Source organism: Oncorhynchus mykiss, chromosome 17 (genome assembly GCF_057628025.1).
Source record: "Oncorhynchus mykiss isolate SJ-2025 chromosome 17, ASM5762802v1, whole genome shotgun sequence".
NCBI lineage: Eukaryota > Metazoa > Chordata > Actinopteri > Salmoniformes > Salmonidae > Oncorhynchus > Oncorhynchus mykiss.
The window spans coordinates 30350001-30372428 of NC_143038.1; the positions used below are offsets into that span (position 1 = coordinate 30350001).

At 45.8% G+C, this 22428-nt stretch overlaps 1 protein-coding gene across 4 annotated transcripts in view; it reads left to right on the plus strand.

The window, feature by feature from the left end:
- The window catches only part of LOC110493976 (plexin-A1), a 275275-nt gene that overhangs the window by 228377 nt on the left and 24470 nt on the right, over positions 1-22428 (plus strand). For all 4 annotated transcript variants that reach the window (XM_090205191.1, XM_090205193.1, XM_090205192.1 and 1 more), the window contains exons 14-20: positions 470-593; positions 725-861; positions 5087-5254; positions 12406-12499; positions 13959-14195; positions 15638-15781; positions 19303-19537. In XM_090205191.1, the coding sequence (XP_090061317.1) occupies positions 470-593; positions 725-861; positions 5087-5254; positions 12406-12499; positions 13959-14195; positions 15638-15781; positions 19303-19537 (1139 nt within the window). The remainder of the gene's footprint in view (positions 1-469; positions 594-724; positions 862-5086; positions 5255-12405; positions 12500-13958; positions 14196-15637; positions 15782-19302; positions 19538-22428) is intronic.

Genomic DNA, 22428 nt, shown 5'->3' on the forward strand with positions numbered 1-22428 from the left:
CTATTTGGCTAATTAACAGTCTGGAGTGTCTGAGGCGGGTGAAACATGAGGTCTAGGGCTGTGTGTGTGTGCATGTGCGCGCGTGCAGATTACTGACATGTGCCCACGTCTGTGTGTGTGTTCTCGCCTGCGGTGCCCAACCTCCTCAGACGCTCGTCCTCTGCCTCAATCATTTCTAAAATGGATTTTCATTTGGCCAGCCGCCGCCCAAGGCCAAACACAAGGCTTATGGGGTTATAATATCCTCTAATACCGTCGTGCAGACACAAAATGTAGCCTCTCTCTCCTATCATACCTCTCCAGGTACAAGTGGATGTCATCACCATCACACACTATATTCCGGCTATGGATATGGGCAAGGCCGTTGCTATGCTCTGTGGCATGGTTACCCTTGGACTAACGCTGTGGATAGGTCAATGGTTATGATGATCATATTTGTAGTGTCACTCACCAACTCTCTCTCTCTCAGGATCGTGTGTAAGCTGGCTGACGCGACAGGCTACCGAGTGCAAGAGGCTCATGTGGAAGTGTGTGTGAGGGACTGCACACACGCTGACTACAAAGCCATCTCACCCAAGGCCTTCACTTTTGTGGTAAGCCCCAATCATGCCTGTGCTCAATTGTCCTTCTGTAATGTTGTCCTTTCATCATTGAAAAAAACAACAACAGTGGATCCCAGAACAAATTAATTCCTGACACGTGTTGATGTATTCCTCTTCCCCAGTCTCCCTACTTCACGCGTGTGCAGCCCTCCAAAGGCCCCCTCTCGGGGGGCACCCGCATCACCATCGAGGGGAGCCACCTCAATGCAGGCAGCGCTGTGGCGGTCAAGATCGGCCTACACCCCTGTCGCTTCGAGAGGTGAGCTCTCTGACAACACTGGGACAATAACTATTGTGTTTAAGGCTGCATTGCTTTGATGTTTTGATGTTATGGCACGGAAGAACCAGAATTTCGGGATGCGAATGACCGCCCACCATTTGTGAAGGAAATGGCTTGTTACGGGTATGACTTCATTTGTTTTTTGGGAATGACTGCCCACCGTTTGTGTTGGGAATGGCTTGTTACGGGTATGACTTCATTTGTTTTTTGGGAATGACTGCCCACCGTTTGTGTTGGGAATGACTTCCTCTGTTTACGGGGATGACCGACCTCTGTGTGTCTGGATTTTTACTTATTTGCTTTCCAGTGACGACAAATGATCTGGGAGTTAGGGTTGAAAAATGCTCTACGTGAGTCATGTTTCCCTTTTGTGATATACGTTACGGGCTGGGTAAGTTCTCCAACACGCTACCAGAGAAGCTAGAAAGGTGAGAAGGCAGGACACGGAGATGTTCTGTTCTCCGGGAGCAGGTGCTCTCAGTCTCCATAGTCTTTCATGATGAAACACACGCTCTAACTCGCACGCACAGTACCAGTCAAATGTTTGGACACACATTGTAGGGTTTTTCTTTCTTTTCACAATTTTCTACATTGTAGAATAATAGTGAAGGCATCAAATATTGTTTTAGATTTTATTCTTCAAAATAGACCGCTTTGCACTCTCTTGTCATTCTCTTTTGGCAGTGCTTTTCCAACCGTCTTGAAGGAGTTCCCACATATGCTGAGCACTTGTCGGCGACTTTTCCTTCACTCTGCGGTCCAACTCATCCCAAACCATCTCAATTGGGTTGAGATCGGGTAATTGCTGAGGCCAGGTCATCTGATGCAGCACTCCGTCACTCTTATTCTTGGTCAAATAGCCCTTACACAGCCTGGAGGTGTGTTGGGTCATTGTCCTGTTAAAAAACAAATAATAGCCCCACTAAGTGCAAGCCAGATGGGATCGCGATTCGCTGCAGAATGCTGTGGTAGCCATGCTGGTTATGTGTGCCTTGAATTCTAAATAAATCACTGCCAGTGTCACCAGAAAAGCATCCCCACACCTCCTCCATGCTTCACGGTGGGAACCACACATGCAGAGATAATCCGTTCACCTACTCTGTGTTTCACAAACACACGGCGGGTTAGAACCAAAAATCTCACATTTGGTCTCATCAGACCAAAAGGACACATTTCCACCGGTCTAATGTCCATTGCTCGTGTTTCTTGACCCAAGCAAGTCTCTTCTTCTTATTGGTGTTATTTGGTAGTGGTTTCTTTGCAGCAATTTGACGATGAAGGCATGATTCACGCAGTCTCCTCTGAACAGTTGATGTTGAGACGTGTCTGTTACACGAAACTCTGTGAAGCATTTATTTGGCCTGCAATTTCCGAGGCTGGTAACTCTAATGAACATCCTCTGCAGTAGAGGTAACTCTGGGTCTTCCATTCCTGTGGCGGTCCTCATGAAAGCCAGTAATCATAGCGCTGGATGGTTTTTGCGACTACACTTGAAGACACTTTCAACGTTTTCGTGTTGACTTACCTTCATGTCTTAAAATAATGATGGACTGTCGTTTCTCTTTGCATATTTGAGCTGTTCTTGCCATAATATGGACTTGGTCTTTTACCAAATAGGGCTATCTTCTGTATACCACCCCTACCTTGTCACAACACAACTGACTGGCTCAAATGCATTAAGAAGGAAAAAATGCCACAAATAAACTTTTAACAAGGCACTTTTAATTAAAATTCATTCCAGGTGACTACCTCACGAAGCTGGTTGAGAGAATACCAAGAGTGTGCAAAGCTGTCATCAAGGCAAAGGGTGGCTACTTCAAAGAATCTGAAATATAAAATCTATTTTGATTATTTCATAGTTTTAAAGTCTTCACTATTATTCTACAATGTAGAAAATAGTCAAAGTAAAGAAAAACCCTTGAATGAGTAGGTGTCCAAACTTTTGACTGGTACTGTATATACAAACACACACACACACACACACACACACACACACACACACACACACACACACACACACACACACACACACACACACACACACACACACACACACACACACAGCGAACTCGCAGCGTACCGTGCACTCATCTAAAGCCTCAAATGAACATGTGTTAGCAGATGGCGGGAACACCTCACAGAAGAACGAGTGCCTCGTTAAGACCTCTCAAAGAAGAGGGTTTGGGAATTTCTCTGAAATGTAGAAAAGAAAAGAAAACTGAATCAGAGGAGTACATGGGAGAAGACAAACGTTCCTCACCGTAGTAAAAGATCCAGGATATACCCATGCATTTATCTTGCAACGCAGACTCTAGTTTTCCGGACCAATTAGCTTTAGACGTAATTGCGCACAAGGCACTATCAACATGATTGGTGGGTGGTATATAGACAGCCGTATGTGACATGGTTTGTACAAGAGGCATATATGCATGCAGCGATGGCATCTGTTCATATCGGGGAAACATGTCGAGCTAAAAACATTGACTGGCTCTGGAAAGAAAGCTGCTGTCTTTGATATAGTATTGGAATTACCAAAAATAGTATGATCTAAATGGATGGCAATGTCGATAATATACTGTATGATGGGCTACATTTTGAGCTGTTTTGGTCCAGTCACATGGGGCTCATCTCAATAGTCTGAAGGTCCCTTCATCTCTCCTCGCCTTCATCTGCGTTGATCTGAAAACACAGGATAGGTGAATTCAAGGTGATGGATTCCCACCGGCGGTTTGATGCCACCTTGTCTAGTTTGTAGCAGTGCAGATGAAGGCGAGGAGAGGAAGCCACTCTAGACTATTGAGATGCAAACCTCGCACAGCACAATTCAAAGCATTGTTCTTTCAGTCCCACTCTAGCTGAGCAACATTCTATGTCTCTAAAGGAATGGACTTGGAAAGCGTTTTCCCCTTTTCTCGCGTCACGTCCAAACATTTTGCCTTTCATCTCCAAGTTCAACGTGGCCGCTTTAATCAATGCCTATTTACCCCGAGTCATTCAGCCACTTATCTCCCTCTGAAACCAATTTCTTCCCCTTCTCTCTCTCTCTCTCTCTCTTTCTCTCTCTTTCTCTCTCTCTCTCTTTCTTTCTCTCTCACTCTCTTTTCCCATTCTTTTGAACCGGCTGACAACAACCTTGTCAAAATATGTACGGCATACCACGGGTGTTGCCGGCGAGTGTTGTGGATGCGGTTGCCCGGGCAACGTAGTGGTGCAAGCGGAATACGGAAAAAGCGCTTTACTTTTTTCTTTCCCTTCTCCCCCCCCCCCCCCCACCCCCCCCCCCCCCCGTACACCTTTTAGCGGAGCCCTGGAAGACGGGGCGTTTTAAATTGCTTCTTACGAGACAGCAGGGATGTGCTCGCGGAAAAGCATCCTTGCTTATTTTCCCTTCCACTTAGTTCCCCCTCAGCTGCTGTCGTCTCTCTAGTATTTTTTCCCTCTTTCCTCTCCCTCTCTCTCCTCTCAATTTCTTGTCCATAACAGATGGGATTTGTGTATGAAATAGTTGTTGTTTAGGGTAGTTAAGTGTGTGCACTCATCACACACCATGTGTACGCACACACGCCATACATGTGCATCGATTTCACATGCATTCTACAGAATCTTGCAAACAAATACACACACACACATACATGCATCCTAATATGTACACTCGCAGGAACACTCACATTATGCAGATGTTCAAACACGGCAGGCTTCTGCTGTCTGCTTTGCCAACACTAAAACACTTCATCAGAGGAGATGGAAGTAGAGTGCAAAGTTTGTCCAACTAACCCGAACCGCAAAACTTTCGTAATACAGCACAGCTGGCTAGGTGTCTGAGAGGGTTGCATCATCTAGGGATGACCGGCGTTCTCTGGGCCTCTGCCACTCCAGATCAGTCAGGGAGAGAGAGAGCAGAGAGAGGTCTTTGAAGCCAGAGCTCTGTGAAAGTCTGTCTGACGAAACCCCCGTCTGAAAAACTGAAAGCACTGGGGCTGTGTGTGTGTGTGTGTGTGTGTGTGTGTGTGTGTGACATACTCTTCCCTTCATGCCAAATACACACATCACCCGGTGACATACTCTACGATACTTTATTGTCCATTGTTTTTATTTATTTAATTTAACCTTTATTTAACTAGGCAAGTCAGTTAAGAACAAATTCTTATTTACAATGACGGCCTATGTTCCTTCTTCATGTAACACACTCCCTCTGCCCTTCCAGGCGGAGTGCCAGGGAGATAGTGTGTGTGACGCCGGCAGGTCTGACTCCCGGCGGTACCCCCGTCATGGTGGACATCAACTCAGCTGAGCTCAGGAACCCAGAGGTCAAGTTCAACTACACCGAGGACCCCACCATCCTCAAGATCGAACCTGACTGGACTATTGCAAGGTGAGTGGGAACCGGTTGGAACTGGGCCTGTATCGACAAAGCATCTGAGACAAGTGCTGGTCTACGATCTGTCTATATAATCATTAGGATCTTAGATGCAACGCTGATCCTAGATCAGCACTCCTACTCTGTGGACACAGGCCCTGGTCTAACACTGGTTGGAACTAGTCTTAGATTTTTTTGTTGTTGTTTTGCTTTAGATCTTTTGATGGACAGTTTTATTTTAGTTATATTTGGAGATCTGAGAGGATTGGATAGGTGTAAGGTAAGAAATGTGGCACTAGCGCCCTCTTGCAACTATATTGTTTAGACCTATCCAGTCGTCTCAGATTTTCCACAAGTGCACAGCGGGTAGGGGTTGATTTGGGATTGGGCATTAGTCTTAGCACTGAGCCAAGTATGCTGTAGGCACACTTCAGTTTCACACACAGTATCGAGTGACATCAAACACGCAGGCGCTGGTATTTTTTTACCACACTTATTTTCCCCCTGAAAACGGGTACAACAGCAAATCTTCGCAGAAAAGGGACTCGAAAGCCGCTGGTAGCTTGTGTTGCAGTCGACGCAAAGACTGTATAAATATTGTCTGACTTATTCAAATGAGACAATGTAGTGAGCCAGTTTGCCACAGGAATATTTATGAACAAACACAAGCTGTGTACAGAGCAGGAAGTGGATTCCAGTGTAAAACGGGCTTGAAAGAATGACCTAGAAAAACTGAGTTGGTGCTCATTGCTCAGGCAGGCAGATAGCACACTTGATGCTCCCTAAATAGTAATGTGGCCTTCTATCAACTCAAACAGTCTGGTTGACTGAAGTAATGTCTTTCTGGAACACCTTCTATAGGTCACCAGTCTTGTAATGCGTTATAAAGACATTACATGGTATTTATTATAAGGGACATTTCAACAGTTTTCAACTCGACACTCAATTATTTTTAAAGTGACCCCCGATGTCATCACAAGAAGTCCTTTTCCTTGTATATATATTTGACTTCATGTAGAACATTTCAATTTTCACACATTTAGAAGCTGGTAGGGTGCTGCTGGACATAATACATATGTGATTTTTTTTTTTTAAGTGGTCAAGTGCCCCTTTTAATATGCAGTTATAGTCTCTTATAAGGACCCATAGAAAATTGAAAAGCAAGTTCAATGGAGAGTGGATCCAGGTGAGGAAACAATGAGCAACTAATTGATCAACCTAAAATGGCGACCATGGAGAAGTATGCACAAAGTGTTTAAGTGCTTCCATTCAGCCACCGGATGATTGGCAGGTGCATTTCAAGGGCACCCAAACAGACACGATGCCGTCAGACCGAAAAATGTCCGCCAGTCGCTAGGTGGAACGGGTCAAACCACTACGGAGACATCACGAGGGGAAAGTAGAGGTGAAAATAGGCGAAGCGGTTTTTAAAATCTCCGTAGGGGCGGAGAGACGGTCGGCAGACTCGACACCACCGAGGTGCGAGGAGGCGAGCGGTCTCATTTGGAACGGAGGTGTGAAAGGAAGGAGTGGAGACGTAGAGAGGAGGATGAAAAGGTGTTAGCGTCGCTGGCGTTAGCCTCAGGAGGGAACGTGACCTCACTGGCTCGCTCGTTATTTGGTGTTTTTCTCACCGCTCCCGGAGGATTGGCTGTTTCTCCTCCCGGCCAATCACGACGTGTGTACCTCGCAAAAGCAAATTTGTTGCCGCATCCTCTCCGGCAACCTTTATCACACGCCCGCAACAAACAACAAAGGTGGTTTCCGACACACGTTCACCACACGACGTTGGTTAAACGTACCGAGGGTCGACACAACTCACTTGTTACTTTTCAGCTTGTGCTGGCACACTGACAGTCTCCCTGTGCTAACCTCGCAGTGGCTAAACAGCACAGCGGAGATGTCACATAGGAATGGGTTTCACAACGTCACCTGGAATCAGTACACTTCGCAATCAATAGTAGTCAACTCCTACCAAGTGCCACTCTTGGTTACCCCACACCATCTTGCAGCCTCTTGAGTGGTGTTCCATCGACCCCTTTGTCTGTAACAAGTATTTGCTTTAGTGTCTTTACACAGATGAGCAGGTGGGCCTCGGGTAGGTTAGCTTGCATGCTTTCCTGATTCAAACTTGTCACATTGTGTCATGTCACTCTGGTTTAGGGAGGTCAGCTCCCCTGTGGTTGAGAGGGGGGTGTCTGGTGGGGACGTGGCTCTTGCCCATGTTACCCTTGTCCTTATGGGTAATTGTCAGGTGAATTGAAAAAGTCAAATGGTGAAAAGTTCAGAGAGCCAGCAATTCCACAGTCTGGGTCAGGGCTGGGCGATATCGAATGAATGCAATATTCTAAAAATGCCTGTTTCCAGTTATTATTATTATTTTTTTCATTTTTACGAGCGTTTATGTCCGCTTGTTCTCATATGTTGTCTTTTTTTTGGTCACGTTCGCTTCTTCTGTGCTGTGCACCTTCCCATTTACGCCAGAGATCGGTATATAATGATGAGATGCTCATGTCTCTGCCTTAACAATGGGAGTCGTTGTCCCAGAGGCGACAAGCTTAGGTCCTAAATAAGCGCATAGAAATGCATTGGGCTTATTTTGGACAGATTTTGGCAAGAGCGCTCCTCTTTCTCCCAAGCCCCTCTCCCTACCACTTACAACAACGAAGGTGAGAGATCACTTCTTCCTCTCTGACAAACGGTTTATACTCGTAATTTGAGGTTTGGCCCAACAGAATCGCTCATATGCATACCAAAACGCATGGAGACATTATTTTTGACTATAATAGAGGAGAAGATAACCTTTTGAACCATACACGGTTTATGTTTGAACTCAAATTTCGAGCAGAGCAGACACTACTAAAACGGATGTACCCATGAACTCTCATTCTGGAAAAATGAATGCTCAGTTTGTCGCGCATTAGGGTACCACGTCTTGCTAGTGGCATTTTAGTCAAATAAAGAGGACTATTCTAGCTGTCTAGACTGTTTTATAAATGTGCAATAAGCATAAAACAAATATGTGAGGAATTGGCAACTCGTTCATTGTGAGGAATAAGGGTAGGCCACTTGATGTCTTGAAAAAGAGAAGGAGAGCCGCAGACTCTCCGATGCAATAATTGAATAACCTGACGTTTCGACAGACAAGCTGTCTTCGAATCAATCAAATGTATTTGTTAAGCCCAGCCTAAAACCCCCAAAACAGCAAGCAATGCTGATGTAGAAGCACGGTGGCCAGGGAAAATATACCTAGAAAGGCAGGAACCTAGGAAGAAACCTAGACAGAGACCAGGCTCTGAGGGGTGGCCAGTCCTCTCTTCTGGCTGTGCCGGGGTTGAGATTATAACAGTACATGGCCAAGATGTTCATAGATGACCAGCTGGGTCAAATAATAATAATCACAGTGGTTGTCGAGGGTGCAACAGGTCAGCACCTCAGGAGTAAATGTCAGTTGGATTTTCATAGTCGGGCATTCAGAGTTAGAGACAGCAGGTGCGGTAGAGAGAGAGAGAGTTGAAAACAGCAGGCCGGGGACAAGGTAGCACGTCTGGTGAACAGGTCAGGGTTCCATAGCCACAGGCAGAACAGTTGAAACTGGAGCAGCAGCACGACTAGGTGGACTGGGGTATAATGATAAACACGGCGGGTCACTAGTTTATATATGTCAAAGGACACAGGTGTCTGTAATCATGGCCGGGTGTGGCTTGATATCATTGGTTAATTTTCAGATATAAATAGAACCTACAGAAACATGAGTGGATAGCAAAGCAACAATATGGCTACATGGGCCTACAAACATTTACAATGAATAGCAAAGTCACAATAATCACAAGAATGGCATCAGAGTCTATGTTGAGACGGGTCTTAAATGAAAGATGTTAAAAAATCGTCAAGGTCATCCCCTCTCCTAGGGAGGGTGACGTGTTCAATGCCAATATAACTTAGGGGTGAAATCGAGTGGTTCGCTTCCAAAAAGTGGTCCGCAACAGGATGCGTCAAGTTTTTTGCCCCTGATGTACTAAGATGCTCTGAGATTCGTGCCTCCCGAAATTCCCGCTTCCTTTTGCCAACAATTTTTACCACAAGGACAAGTTTTATAAGATAAATAACTGCCTTAGTGGAGCAAGTGATGGCTCCAGTTTCCCTATTTGGGGGGTGTTTAAAGGATCTACATTTATAAGTGCCACTGCATTGAGCACAGCCATTACACTTGTAGTTTCCATCCGGTAGAGGCACAAATAGACGTTGTGCAGGTTATTTTAGGGTGGTAAATCAGAGTTTACCAATTGATTTCTGCACCGCGAGAATACGACCAAGGGGAGGGTCCGAAAACACATATTGTCATCAGATCTTAGAATGTGCCAATGTTTGAACGATTCCCTTAATTTGTTCAGAGCACTTTGAATAGCGGGTAGTGATTTCAACATTTGAACAAAGTGAACAAACAGTTGGAGGTTACTGAAGGTTGTGTTCATAACATTGCCCTGTTAGCTGAATTCAGAACTTGTGAAATGATTCCTAGTTTTTTGACATTTTGCAAATATTACATTTACATGATTATTGAGATCCTTTACTCAGTACTTTGTTGAAGCACCATTGGCAGCGATTACAGCCTTGTGTATTCTTGGGTATAACGCTACAAGCTTGGCACGCCTGTTTTTGGGAAGTTTTCCCCCATTCTTCTCTGCAGTTCCTCTCAAGCTCTGTCAGGTTGGATGGGTAGCGTTGCTGCACAGCTATTTTCAGGTCTCTCCAGAGATGTTCGATCAGGTTCAAGTCCGGGCTCTGGCTGGGCCACTCAAGGACATTTAAAGACTTGTCCCAAAGCCACTCCTGCATTGTCTTGGCTGTGTGCTTAGGGATGTTGTCCTCTTGCAAAGTGAACCTTCGCCCCAGTCTGAGGTCCTGAGCGCTCTGGACCTTATACAGACAGGTGTGTGCCTTTAAAAAGCATGTTCAATCAATTGAATTTAATTCAAGTCCAATCAAGTTGTAGAAACATCTCAAGGGTGATCAATGTAAACAGGATGCACCTGAGCTCAATTTCGAGTTTCATAGCAAAGGGTCTGAATACTTATGTAAATATTTCTGTTTAGTTTTTTGTAAATTTGCAAAAATGTCTTAACCTGTTTTTGCTTTGTCATTATGGGACATTGTGTGTAGATTGAGATTTATTTATTTAATCAATTTTAGAATAAGGCTGTAACGTAAAATAATTTGGAAAAAGTGAAGGGGTCTGAATACTTTCCGAATGCACTGTACGTCATGAATCACCCATAGATTTGAAAAAAATTGAGATATGGGATTTGGGACATATCGCTAAATCGTTAAAGCTCGGACATGAACTAAAAGGCTAAAACAAGAATTAAAAAGTAAAGAGCATAAAATCTAGCCAACCTGCTCTCCTCTAACCTTGCTTTCCACCCCAACTGCCTCTCTCCCCCAAACACACATGCACCTGTATTCAATCAACTCAAATTGGTGGGAGGGGCTTACCATACACAATTAGCAAATCCTGATTCTAAACACATTTCTTTAACACACTTAACTGCTGCAGGTGAAATGGTGGGAAAAAAACATGTTAACTATGGCAGGATATGAATTATGAGTGAAAAAAACAGGGCCCTTCAACAGAAACATTTAACACACACACACACTGGGGAATATCTGCCATCTTCACACAGACGACGATTAATTTAATCGGGTGTCTTAGTGCTGAGCTGAAACAAAAGCCGGCACATCCAGTACCTCTCCAGTACCTGAAATGGACGATACCATTTTGGGTTTTAGACATTTGGAGGTGGTTCATTGATAACCTAACAACTCACACTAAATTCTTCCGCTGCTCTGTCGTTCACTACATACTTTAGTCTGAGACTGCCATCATTGAAGTTGTTTGTGACGAGTGGTATTGTAAAAAATAAATAAAAAAGTAATCAGCGATTAGATCGTCTCTAAACTAATCAGAGTGTCCAAGCCAATGACAAACTGCCACTTTACCCACGTGTGTTCTGGCTCTGGCCCAACTAATCGGTTTCTGGACCAATTAGACGGCCCCGAATGTGTTCGCGTTCGGCGAAGGGTCAGGGAGGTACTCCGATCCAGACTCATTGCAAAGAATGGCCATGGGCAATAGCTTAGCGTTCGGCCGGAGCAAGGAGCCTGGGTAGCCGGGCAAGTTCATTGAGGTAATAATCTAGTATTTTGGTCCCTTCCCTGAAGCTATTCGAGTTTAAACAAGCTTTTAATATGCAAGTGCCTTAGCGTTGCCATCATTACCTCTGATGGAGTGCGTGAAACGGTTCACGTACTCTACGGTGTCGAGGACTCATTAACATTAATGCCAGAACTGGATGGCCTTTTTCACTTTGACAAAAAATCAGGCCACCGCGTGGTTCTCTGGAAGATGTGGTTCTCTGGAAGATATGGCCTGTGTCCCAAATGGGACCCTATTCCCTTCATAAAGCACTACTTTTTTTTTACCAGAGGCCTTTCAGCCATGGTATGCTTGTTATGGCCTTTTTTGCAAGATATCAGGGAAGATATCACTGGGTATAACTGCAAGATATTAGTTTGAAAAATTGCGTGTTACAGTGGATGGAGGTTTCAGGGGTAATTGGTGTCCCTCTCCCTAATTCTTTGTCTGCATCCCAAATGGCACCTTATGGCACCCCCGTTCGCAGCTCGCGGACACCGATGCGGGCCCAGAACGGGGTCAATACGGGGCCTCGGGTCCCGGGAAAAATCATAATAAATACACAAATGCTCAGACTTTGACCCCTGTTATCATATAAACACGCATAAGGCATGGAAGAATTTGCAGAATTGCAGGAAATTAGCTTTAATATTTTCTCTCCATCAAGAGGGGTGTGAACAGTTTGGAGTTACTACGCCGATAAATGACAACATCCACCCAGATCGTTGCCACCTAGGAAATTTGTGTGACCGGACCTTCTCAAATAGTACTCGAGTACCCCTGCTCTATATAGTGCACAAGTTTAGACCGGATCCCTTGGGCCCATTTTGGACTCACCCTCTGCCTTCTGTAATATTATAAATATTTTGATGCGATCGAACAGCGAATGGGATTATTGCTTTGCTATTGCAGTGTGTAAGTGTGTATGTGCTGTTATGGGTTTTGTTGTTGATGGTTTCCTCTTTTTCAGTGGCGGGACTCTGTTGACCATCACTGGCACCAACCTGGCTACCATCAAAGAGCCGAAGATGAGAGCCAAGTACGGGAAAGCCGAATCTGTCAACGTGAGTACTACTGACCCAACACGCATACATACTGCACACACGCACCGTCCTGTATAACTAACCTAGTGAGAACACACAATTCAGTCCCATTCAAAATCCTACATTGCCTAACTTTATCTCTAAAACCTAACCTTAACTCTAACCCTAACCCTTAATCTAACACTAATTCTAACCCTAACCCTAAACCCCCTATGAATAGCATTTGACCTTGTGGGGGCTAACAATGTCCCCAGTTGGTCAAATGAGTGTTTTGTTTACTATTCTTGTTGGGACTTCCGGTATAGTGCTTGAGTATAGTTAAACATGTGCGCACACACACACACACACCTGACCCGGTGATCAACCAGCCCCGGGCCTATTTATGGGTGTGTGTTTTTGGTGGTGAATCTCCATTTAGCAGGTTAACCTTTTTGAAATGTCAACCAGCAATAAACCTGGGCTTTCTGGCAAATCCCTCCATCCTTCCTTCACCTAGCACCACAGGGCTAGGTTAACCTTTTCTCTTTCAGTCTGCCCTCTCCATTCCTGTCTCTCTCTCTCTCTCTCTCTCTCTGTCTCTGTCTCTCTGTCTCTCTGTCTCTCTGTCTCTCTGTCTCTCTGTCTCTCTGTCTCTCTGTCTCTCTGTCTCTCTGTCTCTCTGTCTCTCTGTCTCTGTGTCTCTCTCTCTGTCGCTCTCTCTCTCTCTCTGTCGCTCTCTCTCTCTCTCTCTGTCGCTCTCTCTCTCTGTCTCTGTCGCTCTCTCTCTGTCGCTCTCTCTCTGTCGCTCTCTCTCTCTCTCTGTCGCTCTCTCTCTCTCTCTCTCTCTCTCTCTCTGCACAACATATCCCAGACCAAAACAAAGTGTATTTTACTGCTTTTTCCCTCTTCCGTGTCACCATTTTTATCCGTCTGCCCCGTGCAATGTCAGACCCCGCTAGCTAATGCACTGTGATTACTTGGCATGCCAGAGGGGGACTGGGTGGAGTGTTGTGGAAAAGTAGAGTGGTGAGGCGACTCAAACGTTTCCAAAGCGTGTGTTTAGGATTGTTTGTTAGCGTCAGTCTTGCTAACCCTTGTATATGCCCTTACTGTCTCAGTCGCTCTGCATTAATGGGAGCGTAGAATGTTTAGCCCACAGGGGCGAACAGCAGGGGATGATTTGGGCTTTTTTGGTTCTTTGTTTTTGTTTACGTTCTTGTTTAGATTGTGGAAGCTATGAACCTATCCACTGTCCTCTCTCAGCGCTGATGTTACTCAGATGTGTTTTTGTTGACATATTTTTTTTTTTACATTAGTTATCTTTTTGGGGGGGGGGGCTAAATGTCAGTGTACTGTGACATAATGAACTTATCCACCGTTCCCTTTTTTTGTGTGTGTTTTTTCTACATTTTGTTAGCAATTTGTATTTATATTATGGAAGCTAACAATTAAATGTAATCGTATTTACGTAATGAACTTATCCATCCTCTCTCTCCTTCAGAACTGCACAGTGCTTAACAACACAGTGATGGTTTGTCTGGCGCCCTCTGTGGCCATCTCGGAGAAGGGCTTCTCAGAGACGGGCAGCGGTCCCGACGAGATCGGCTTCATTATGGACGACGTGCGCGCCACACTGGTTGTCAACGAGACGTTCAGCTTCTACCCGGATCCTGTGATAGAGCCGCTTAGTCCCACGGGCCTGCTGGAGCTCAAACCCAGCTCCCCACTCATCCTCAAGGTGAGACTGATGGAGACTGGAGACCAGGGTGGGGGAGGAACGTCCAGGATTGTGGTGGGTTGGGGTCCTAGAGTGGAGTTGGGGGATTCTGAGGAAGCTACCAGTGTGGAGGAGTGTTATTGTGTGGAGCGTGGGAGTTTGGAGGAGCTTTAAAAAAAAAAAAATTTAAATCTCTCCCAGGGAGGAGAAATTACACCGTATGAAGGCCTCCAGGTTCAATTGTAACCGTCAAATTGTAGACTTCAATCTCACCCAACCGACTCAGGTTAGAAAAGAGTTAAAACTTCGCAGCTGCGTCCAATATATTTATGAAATGACATTGATGTCCATTTTAATTGCCCTCTTTCTCTTAAAACCTTCCATCATAAATGGTTGTCCTATTTATTTGTTCCCTACCACCCTTTGAGCTTATTGCCTTTTTCAAAAGAACGCTTTGAGATCCGACATCACCTTAAAAGGCGCTACCTGTGCCGTCCCCTGCTGTGATAGGCCGAGAGCCCGTTGAAAAGTATCATCCAAATACAACGCAGATGTGCCACTTGCACCTGTTCCCCCCGTCAGATAACGTCAGAGCAAGTTCACAGCCAAATGGTAACTTTATTTATACCAGAGCCTTTGAATCCCTCTTGCGTTTATATATTGACTCGCCTATTTTGTCATCTCCCCTCTCTCCTTGAACTTCAAAGCCATTCCTCTGGAGAAAAAAAAAACCTCCACCGTGGTACTGTATATCATGGATATTTTATATGAAATCAGCTTTATTTTCCTTATAGCCAATCAGAAACGAACTGGGAAGTTGAGAAAATTGTGACCCTCACAGTTTAAATAAAGATTCCATAATGAACCCTTACAATCCTTTGATTGCTGCGTCTTCTGCTTCTCTGAGAAGCCGGAGGGAGGGGGGGAGGGAGGGGGGGGGGGGGGGGGACGCACATTAAACTGGCATCATATTAAATAATTGTGGATAAATTAGATGTGCATCAGATTTTCCAAGCAATTAATTCCTCTCCCTGCAAAGCCTCGTGGGTAAGTGTGGGGGGGGGGGGGGCAGGCAGAGACGTGTGTTTTGGTGGGTTTATTTATCACTCTAAATTGGTTCCCTCACGGCCAATGAGACGCCGCGAAAGCCCCCGTCAGGCTCAACTAAACGCCACCAGAATCCCAGGTCCCCCTACGCTGGGTCTTGACTTTACTAAAGAACCGCCTGTGGCTAATAAGACCTCGCTACGGCATCTGTGGAATTAGGACTTGATCATCAGAAATCACCCCCTTTCTATGTATGATTAAATAGGTATGTACGTGACTGACGGTTCGAGGTGAGAGGGTGTGTTCGCGTGCGTGTGTGTTGAGTTTGTGTTGTGTGTGTGCGAACATGCGTTCCTATGCATTCTCTTGAGCTGTGTGTCTAACGTGGTGTGTTTCTGTCGCGGTCTCTCTCCTAGGGTAAGAACCTAATCCCGGCGGCCCCTGGTAACGCTCGTCTCAACTACACGGTCCTGATCGGAGAGACACCCTGTGTCCTCACCCTGTCAGAGAGCCAGCTGCTCTGTGAGTGGCCCAACCACACCGGAGAACACAAAGTCACCGTAAGTACTCTACTGAAGCCTCTTCGACTTTGGGTTGGGCTGTGCTGTGTGTCGTCTTGTGCGTCACTGTGTCGCAATCACGTTTCACCTCTCTGGTTTTTCGCTCGTCTCGGTTTTCTCTCTTTACGTCCTCTTTCTGTTCTATACTCTTTCAATATCACATGACAGTCCGGTCTCCTCTTTTGTCATGTCCATATCCCCATCCCTCTATTCCTTCCTCTTTTCCTCTTGCCTGGATTCGGTTCAAAGGAAGAGTAGAAGAGATGGCAAGAGCATCAGAAGGATGGGCCATTTTATTCTTGCCGTCTCTTCTACTCTTCTTTTGGACGACCGCTCTCTCTCTCCATTGCGTTGTTCTTTTTTCCGTTCTCGTTCTTAATTTGGCTGACGGTTTCTGCAGGGATTTGCGTAGACATTGGTATCCAATGCAGCCCAGAAATGACGCATGGCCAAAGAGGTCCATGTCTATATTTTACAGTCCCTCGGTTGCATGTGGTGTTTGATCGATATCGGCCGGCAAATTACAATTCAAGGCCTATAGCGTTATGTTCTTGATTTGAAAGGGTTACCAAGGGTGCATCTCAATACACATGTTTTTTCTAGACTCTCCTCGTCTCCTTTTCTTCTGCACTGATTACCACAATGTTGGGACAAGGATAGGAATTGGAGTTGCATCTTAGTAGCCTAGTTTTTTTTTACACTGAACAAAAAATATAAATGCAACATGCAACAATTTCAAAGATTTTACTGAGTTACAGTTCATATAAGGATATCAGTCAATTTAAATAAATGTATTAGGCCCTAATCTATGGATTTCACAAAACTGGGAATACAGATATGCATCTGTTGGTCACAGATAACTTTTTTTTAAAGGAAGGGACGTGGTTCAGAAAACCAGTCAGTATCTGGTGTGACCACGATTTGCCTTATGCAGCACAACACATCTCCTTCACACAGAGTTGTATCAGGCTGTTGATTGTGGCCTGTGGATGTTGTCCCACTCCTCTTCAATGGCTGTGTGAAGTTACTGGATATTGGCGGGAACTGGAACGCGCTGTTGTACACGTCGATCCAGAGCAACCCAAACATGGTCAATGGGTGACATGTCTGGTGAGTATGCAGGCCATGGAAGAACTGGGACATTTTCAGCTTCCAGGAATTGTGTACAGATCGTTGCGAAACATGAGTTGATGGTGGCAGATGAACGGCACGACAACGGGCCTCAGGATCTTGTTACGGTATCTCTGTCCATCGATAAAATGCAATTGTGTTCTTTGTCCGTGGCTTATACCTGCCCGTACCATAACCCCACCGCCACCATGGGGCGCTCTGTTTATAACGTTGACATCAGCAAACCACTTGCCCACACGATGCCATACGCTGTCTGCCATCTGCCTGTCACAGTTGAAAGAGGGATTCATTTGTGAAGAGCACACTTCTCCAGTGGCCATCAGTGGGGCAAACGCTCACCTTCGAATTCGGTTACGGCGCTGAACTGCAGTCAGGTCATGACCCTGTGAGGACGACGAGCACGCAGATGAGCTTCCCTGAGACGGTTTTAAAGGTTGTGCAGAAATTATTCGGTTGTGCAAACCAACAGTTTCATCAGCTGTCTGGGTGGCTGGTCTCAGATGATCCTGCAGGTGAAGAAGCCGGATGTGGAAGTTCTGGGCTGTAAGTGGTTACACGTGGTCTGCGGTTGTGATGCAAGTTGGACGTACTGCCAAATACTCTAAAACAATGTTGAAGGCGGCTTATGGTAGGGAAATTCTCTGGCATAAGCTCTGGTGGACATTCCTGCAGTCAGCAGGCCAATTGCACGCTCCTTCAAAACTTGAGGCATCGGTGGCATTGTGGTGTGTGACAAAATTACACATTTTAAAGTGGCCATTTATCGTCCCTAGGACAAGGTGCAGGTGTGTAATTATCAATGCTTTTCCTGAATCAGCTTCTTGCCACACCTTTCAGGTGGATGAATTATTTTGGCAAATGAGAAATGCTCACTAACAGGGATGTAAACAAATTTGTGCACAACATTTGAGAGAGATAATATTTTTGCATGTGGAACATTTCCGGGATCTTCTATTTCAGCTTATGAAACATGGGATCAACACTTTACATGTTGCGTTTTATATTTTTGTTCAGTGTAGTTGAAACTAGGGCTTGTGTAATTCATACTGTGCGAAGGTAAGACTATTTCTTCTAGCCCGGGCGTTGCGACAAGGAAACGTATTCAACTAGGTTTGGAATATGCTCACGCGCTATCACACACATACACCAGCTTTGTAGTGTAGCGCTAGTGTTACAGGCTTTGGTTTGTCAATTTCTGTTTTGAGGTTGGACTTGTGCTCATCAGCACGTAGGGCGTACCGATTGGTGTCGACTCATTAGTCAGCATGTGTTGCACCTGTGCTGGTTGCCATCTTGTTAGTGTGAAGGTGTTTCACTTGTGCTGGCCCAGGTGCTATTTAAGAGTGGCTGGCCCAGTGCTCCTGTTGTCTTGAGAGAAGTGGAGGGTCAACACCTTTTAGTTGGCGCTCCCTATTTGATATCTCGAAAAACATTCCTTTGTCTGATTTCTCATATTTGGTTTTGCTCCACCTTTTTGGTTTGTTACCTGTCTTTGTTTGGTGTGGGTTTGTCTTTTGTTTTCCTCGTCTTGGGAAAATTTAGAGGGGCTCATGGTGTGTGTCTTTTAGGTTCCCGTTGTTGGACACCCTCAAGAGTGTCTTTCAAAACCCCTCCTAAACCCCCAGCTGTTTTGGTTGTTGGTCAGTGACTGTTAGTTTCCCCACTTCTGTTTGAGTGACGTTTTTGGTTTTCTTGCTGGGGAACATAACACTGTCATGTGTGACAGACACGGGTGTGTGAGAGAGACTCTATGTGGCTTGTTGGGGTATGACTGTGCAAATTGCGGCTGTTAAATGGACATTTCAAAAATGTACTTCGTATTTATAATCCCCAGCACCACCCCAACGTCAACATATGTTTTTACAAAAATACACAAAAAAATAATTATTTAAAACATTTGCACGTTTCTGTTTTGTAGTAAAAAATATAAAGATAAAGTGTTTCCAATGACATCATTGTAGGCAATGCCTATTCAGAATTAGTTAACGTCACACAATGCACACCGATGATGTCATAGGAAACACTTATCTTTCTCTATATTTTTTACTACAAAACAGAAACACTCAATCTTTTTTACTACATATGTTGATGGTGATGCTGGAAATGATGAAAATGAAGTTGAAAAATATTGACATTTCCCTTTAACAGCTCCTCACTGAGAGAGGGTTGGGAGGTAATGAATAACTAGATGGAAATAGCAGCGACAAAGAGCTGGAAGTCCTGTGTGTGTGCGCGTGTGTGTGTGTGTGTGTGTACGTGCACTCTATTTCTGATAAATTACATCTAATGCGCCATATGATTGTGTTGAAATGTGTGTTTTAAAGGTATTGTCCTATGAAGAATCTAAAACCATGTGTGTTTCGCCCCCCCCCCCCCCCCCCCCCCCCCAGGTGCGTGTTGGGGGCTTTGAGTACTCCCCCGGTACCATCCAGATCTACTCTGACAGCCTGCTTACCCTGCCCGCCATCATCGGCATCGGAGGGGGCGGCGGCCTGCTCCTATTGGTCATCATCGCTGTGCTCATCGCCTACAAGAGGAAGTCGCGGGACGCCGACCGCACGCTGAAACGCCTGCAGCTCCAAATGGACAACCTGGAGTCCAGGGTGGCGCTGGAGTGCAAGGAAGGTAAGCCACACCTGTCAATCAATTACATTAAATTCAATTAAATTCAACTTCATTGACCTATTCAGGACGAGGAGTCTAAGCAACAGCTGTCAATCAACAAAAAGTAGGCCAGGTTTCTCGCGACTTGAGGGGCTACTGCACTGGTGGTGCAGACATCTGTTCCAGCCCAGCACACGAACAGTCACTGAATCGTGGTCTTCCTGAGGAGAATACAAAACAAATGGAAATAGGAGAGTGGCATTCTAGAGGCAGAGCAGGACAAGCTCAATATCCATCTACTTCCTCTCCATCCAAAAACACACACACACACACACACACACAAAATGGCCCTCCCACTGGGTGCTGCTTGCTCTTGGTACCCATCCAGAAGAACACTTTGATCGGGGCTCCGCCGCCCGGCGCCAGATGTTGGGTTCCTCCCCAATGCGAGGTCTGCTTGGATGGCCTTTCTGTTTTAGGAAGGGAGGGAGGGAGAGAGAATGGTGGATGGAGAGAGAGAGGGAAGGAAAGAGAGGGCGGGAGAGGGGGGAGGTGTCTGCAACGCGTGGTCTCACATTAACATTTGTTCATTTGGCACACTCCTGATCTGGTGGGAGGCCAATGATACTGTCTGTCTATCTGTTTTGGGAGAGAGTGGAAATAGAGTAGATTTGATTTTAGGCTTCCTTAAAGATAGATGGAGAGAATGGGAGCGCGAGAGTAGAGAGAGGTTTGAGGATTCCATAAGGAGAGTGAGTGAGAGAGAGAGTGAGAGATTTGGATAGTGTGTAGATTTGAATGCGCCATAAGGAGAATCATACTGCAGCATCTGCTCTGCAGTTTAGAGAACCTAGAAGTAGCCCATCCCATGCTTAAATATTTTCACAAGATAGCGAGACTGTAGCCTGGGTACCGGTCTGTTTATCTAACATTCCACTCCTTATACTCTGTGTCATTTGCCAATGAATGACTTGAGTGTAATGTCAGCTAAACCGACTGGTACCCAGGCTGGCAAGACTGGTGTGATATGAAGCATTCTTAGTAACAAGGCATTGTACAGTTAAAAAACACAGAGTGCAGGAGACCGGGCTGTGGTCCCTGTCATCACAATGGCCATCTCTGCCCAGCGCCACATGGCAACAGACACCGATTGGCCGCCATCTTCGCCACACTGTCCATCCAGGGGTCACCACCTTGTCTGTCCCCCACAGTCACCACAGATGGATGGAGAGCGACAGAGAGAGATAGGTAAAGGTGCATAGGGAGAGATGGATAGAGCCCCAGAGACGGGAGAGATGGATAGAGCCACAGAGAAGGGAGAGATGGATAGAACCACAGAGAAGGGAGAGATGGATAGCGAGAGGGGGAGATACAGGTGCGAATGGATAGAGGGACAAGAGGCAGGGTGTGATAAAGCAACCGAGAGATGGATAGAGGGAAGGAGGGTATGTGAAAGGGAGGTACAGGTAGAAATGGATAGAGAGAGATGAGGGGACACAGAAACGGAGAAAAGGGCATAAGGAGAGATGGATCAAGGGACAGAGAGAGGGTAAGATGGATAGAGAGCGATTGGGGGGGGGGGGGTCACAGGGAGGTGGATAAAGAAGGACAGAGAAAAACGATATGTGAGCGAGAGATCGATCAGACTGTGTTTATTTCCTTATTTGTTTGTGGGGTTTCTTTAGTCAAGATTACACGACAAGAGACGGAGAGGTTATTCACACAGTTCTCACATGCGCCGAATACAACCGGTGAAATGCTTACTTTACAAGCCCTTAAGCCCTTAACCGACAGTGCCGGTTAAGAAAATATTTCCAAAGTAAACAAAATAAGATGAAAAGTAACACAACAAAATATCAGTAACGAGGCTATATACAGAGGGTGCCGGTACCAAGTCAATGTGCGGTGGAACAAGTTAGTCGAGGTGAAGTGACAAAAACAAAGGGCGGGGTGTCCATGTAAAAAGTCCGGTGGCCATTTGATTAAGTGTTCAGCAGTCTTATGGCTTGGGGGTAGAAGCTGTTCAGGAGCCTTTTGGTCCTAGACTTTGCCCTCTGGTACCGTGTGTTGTGCGGTAGCAGAGAGAACATTCTATGACTTGGGTGACCGGACTCTCTGACAATGTTTTGGGGACTTCCTCTGACACCGCCTAGTGTAGAGATCCTGGATGGCAGGAAGCTTGGCCCCAGTAATGTACTGGGCAGTAAGCACTACCCTCTGTAGCGCCTTACGGTTGAATGCCGAGCAGTTGCCATACCAGGCTTTGATGCAGCCGGTCAGGATGCTCTCGATGGTGCAGCTGTATAACTTTTTGAGGATCTGGGGATCCATGCCAAATCTTTTCAGTCTCCTGAGGGGGAATAGGTGTTGTCGTCCTCTTCACGACTGTCTTGGTGTGTTCGGACCATGATAGTTTGTTGGTGATGTGGACACCAAGGAACTTGAAACTCTCGACCAGCTCCACTACAGCCCTGTCAATATTAACGGGGGCTTGTTCGGCTCACATTTTCCTGTAGTCCACGACCAGCTCCTTTGTCTTGCTCACATTGAGGGAGATGTTGTCCTAAAACCACACTGCTAGGTCTCTGACGACCTCCTTATAGGCTATCTCATCGTTGCCGGTGATCAGGCCTACTACTGTTGTGTTGTCAGCAAACTTAATGATGGTGTTGGAGTCGTGCTTGCCCATGCAGTTGTGGGTGAACAGGGAGTACAGGTGGACTAAGCATGCACCCCCTGATTGTCCCCAGTGTTGGTTGTTGCCTACCCATACCACCTGGGGGCGGCCCGTCAGGATGTCCAGGATCCAGTTGCAGAGGGAGGTGTTTAGTCCCCGGGTCCTTAGCTTAGTGATGAGCTTCGTGGGCACTATGGTGTTGAACACCGAGCTGTAGTCAATGAACATCATTCTC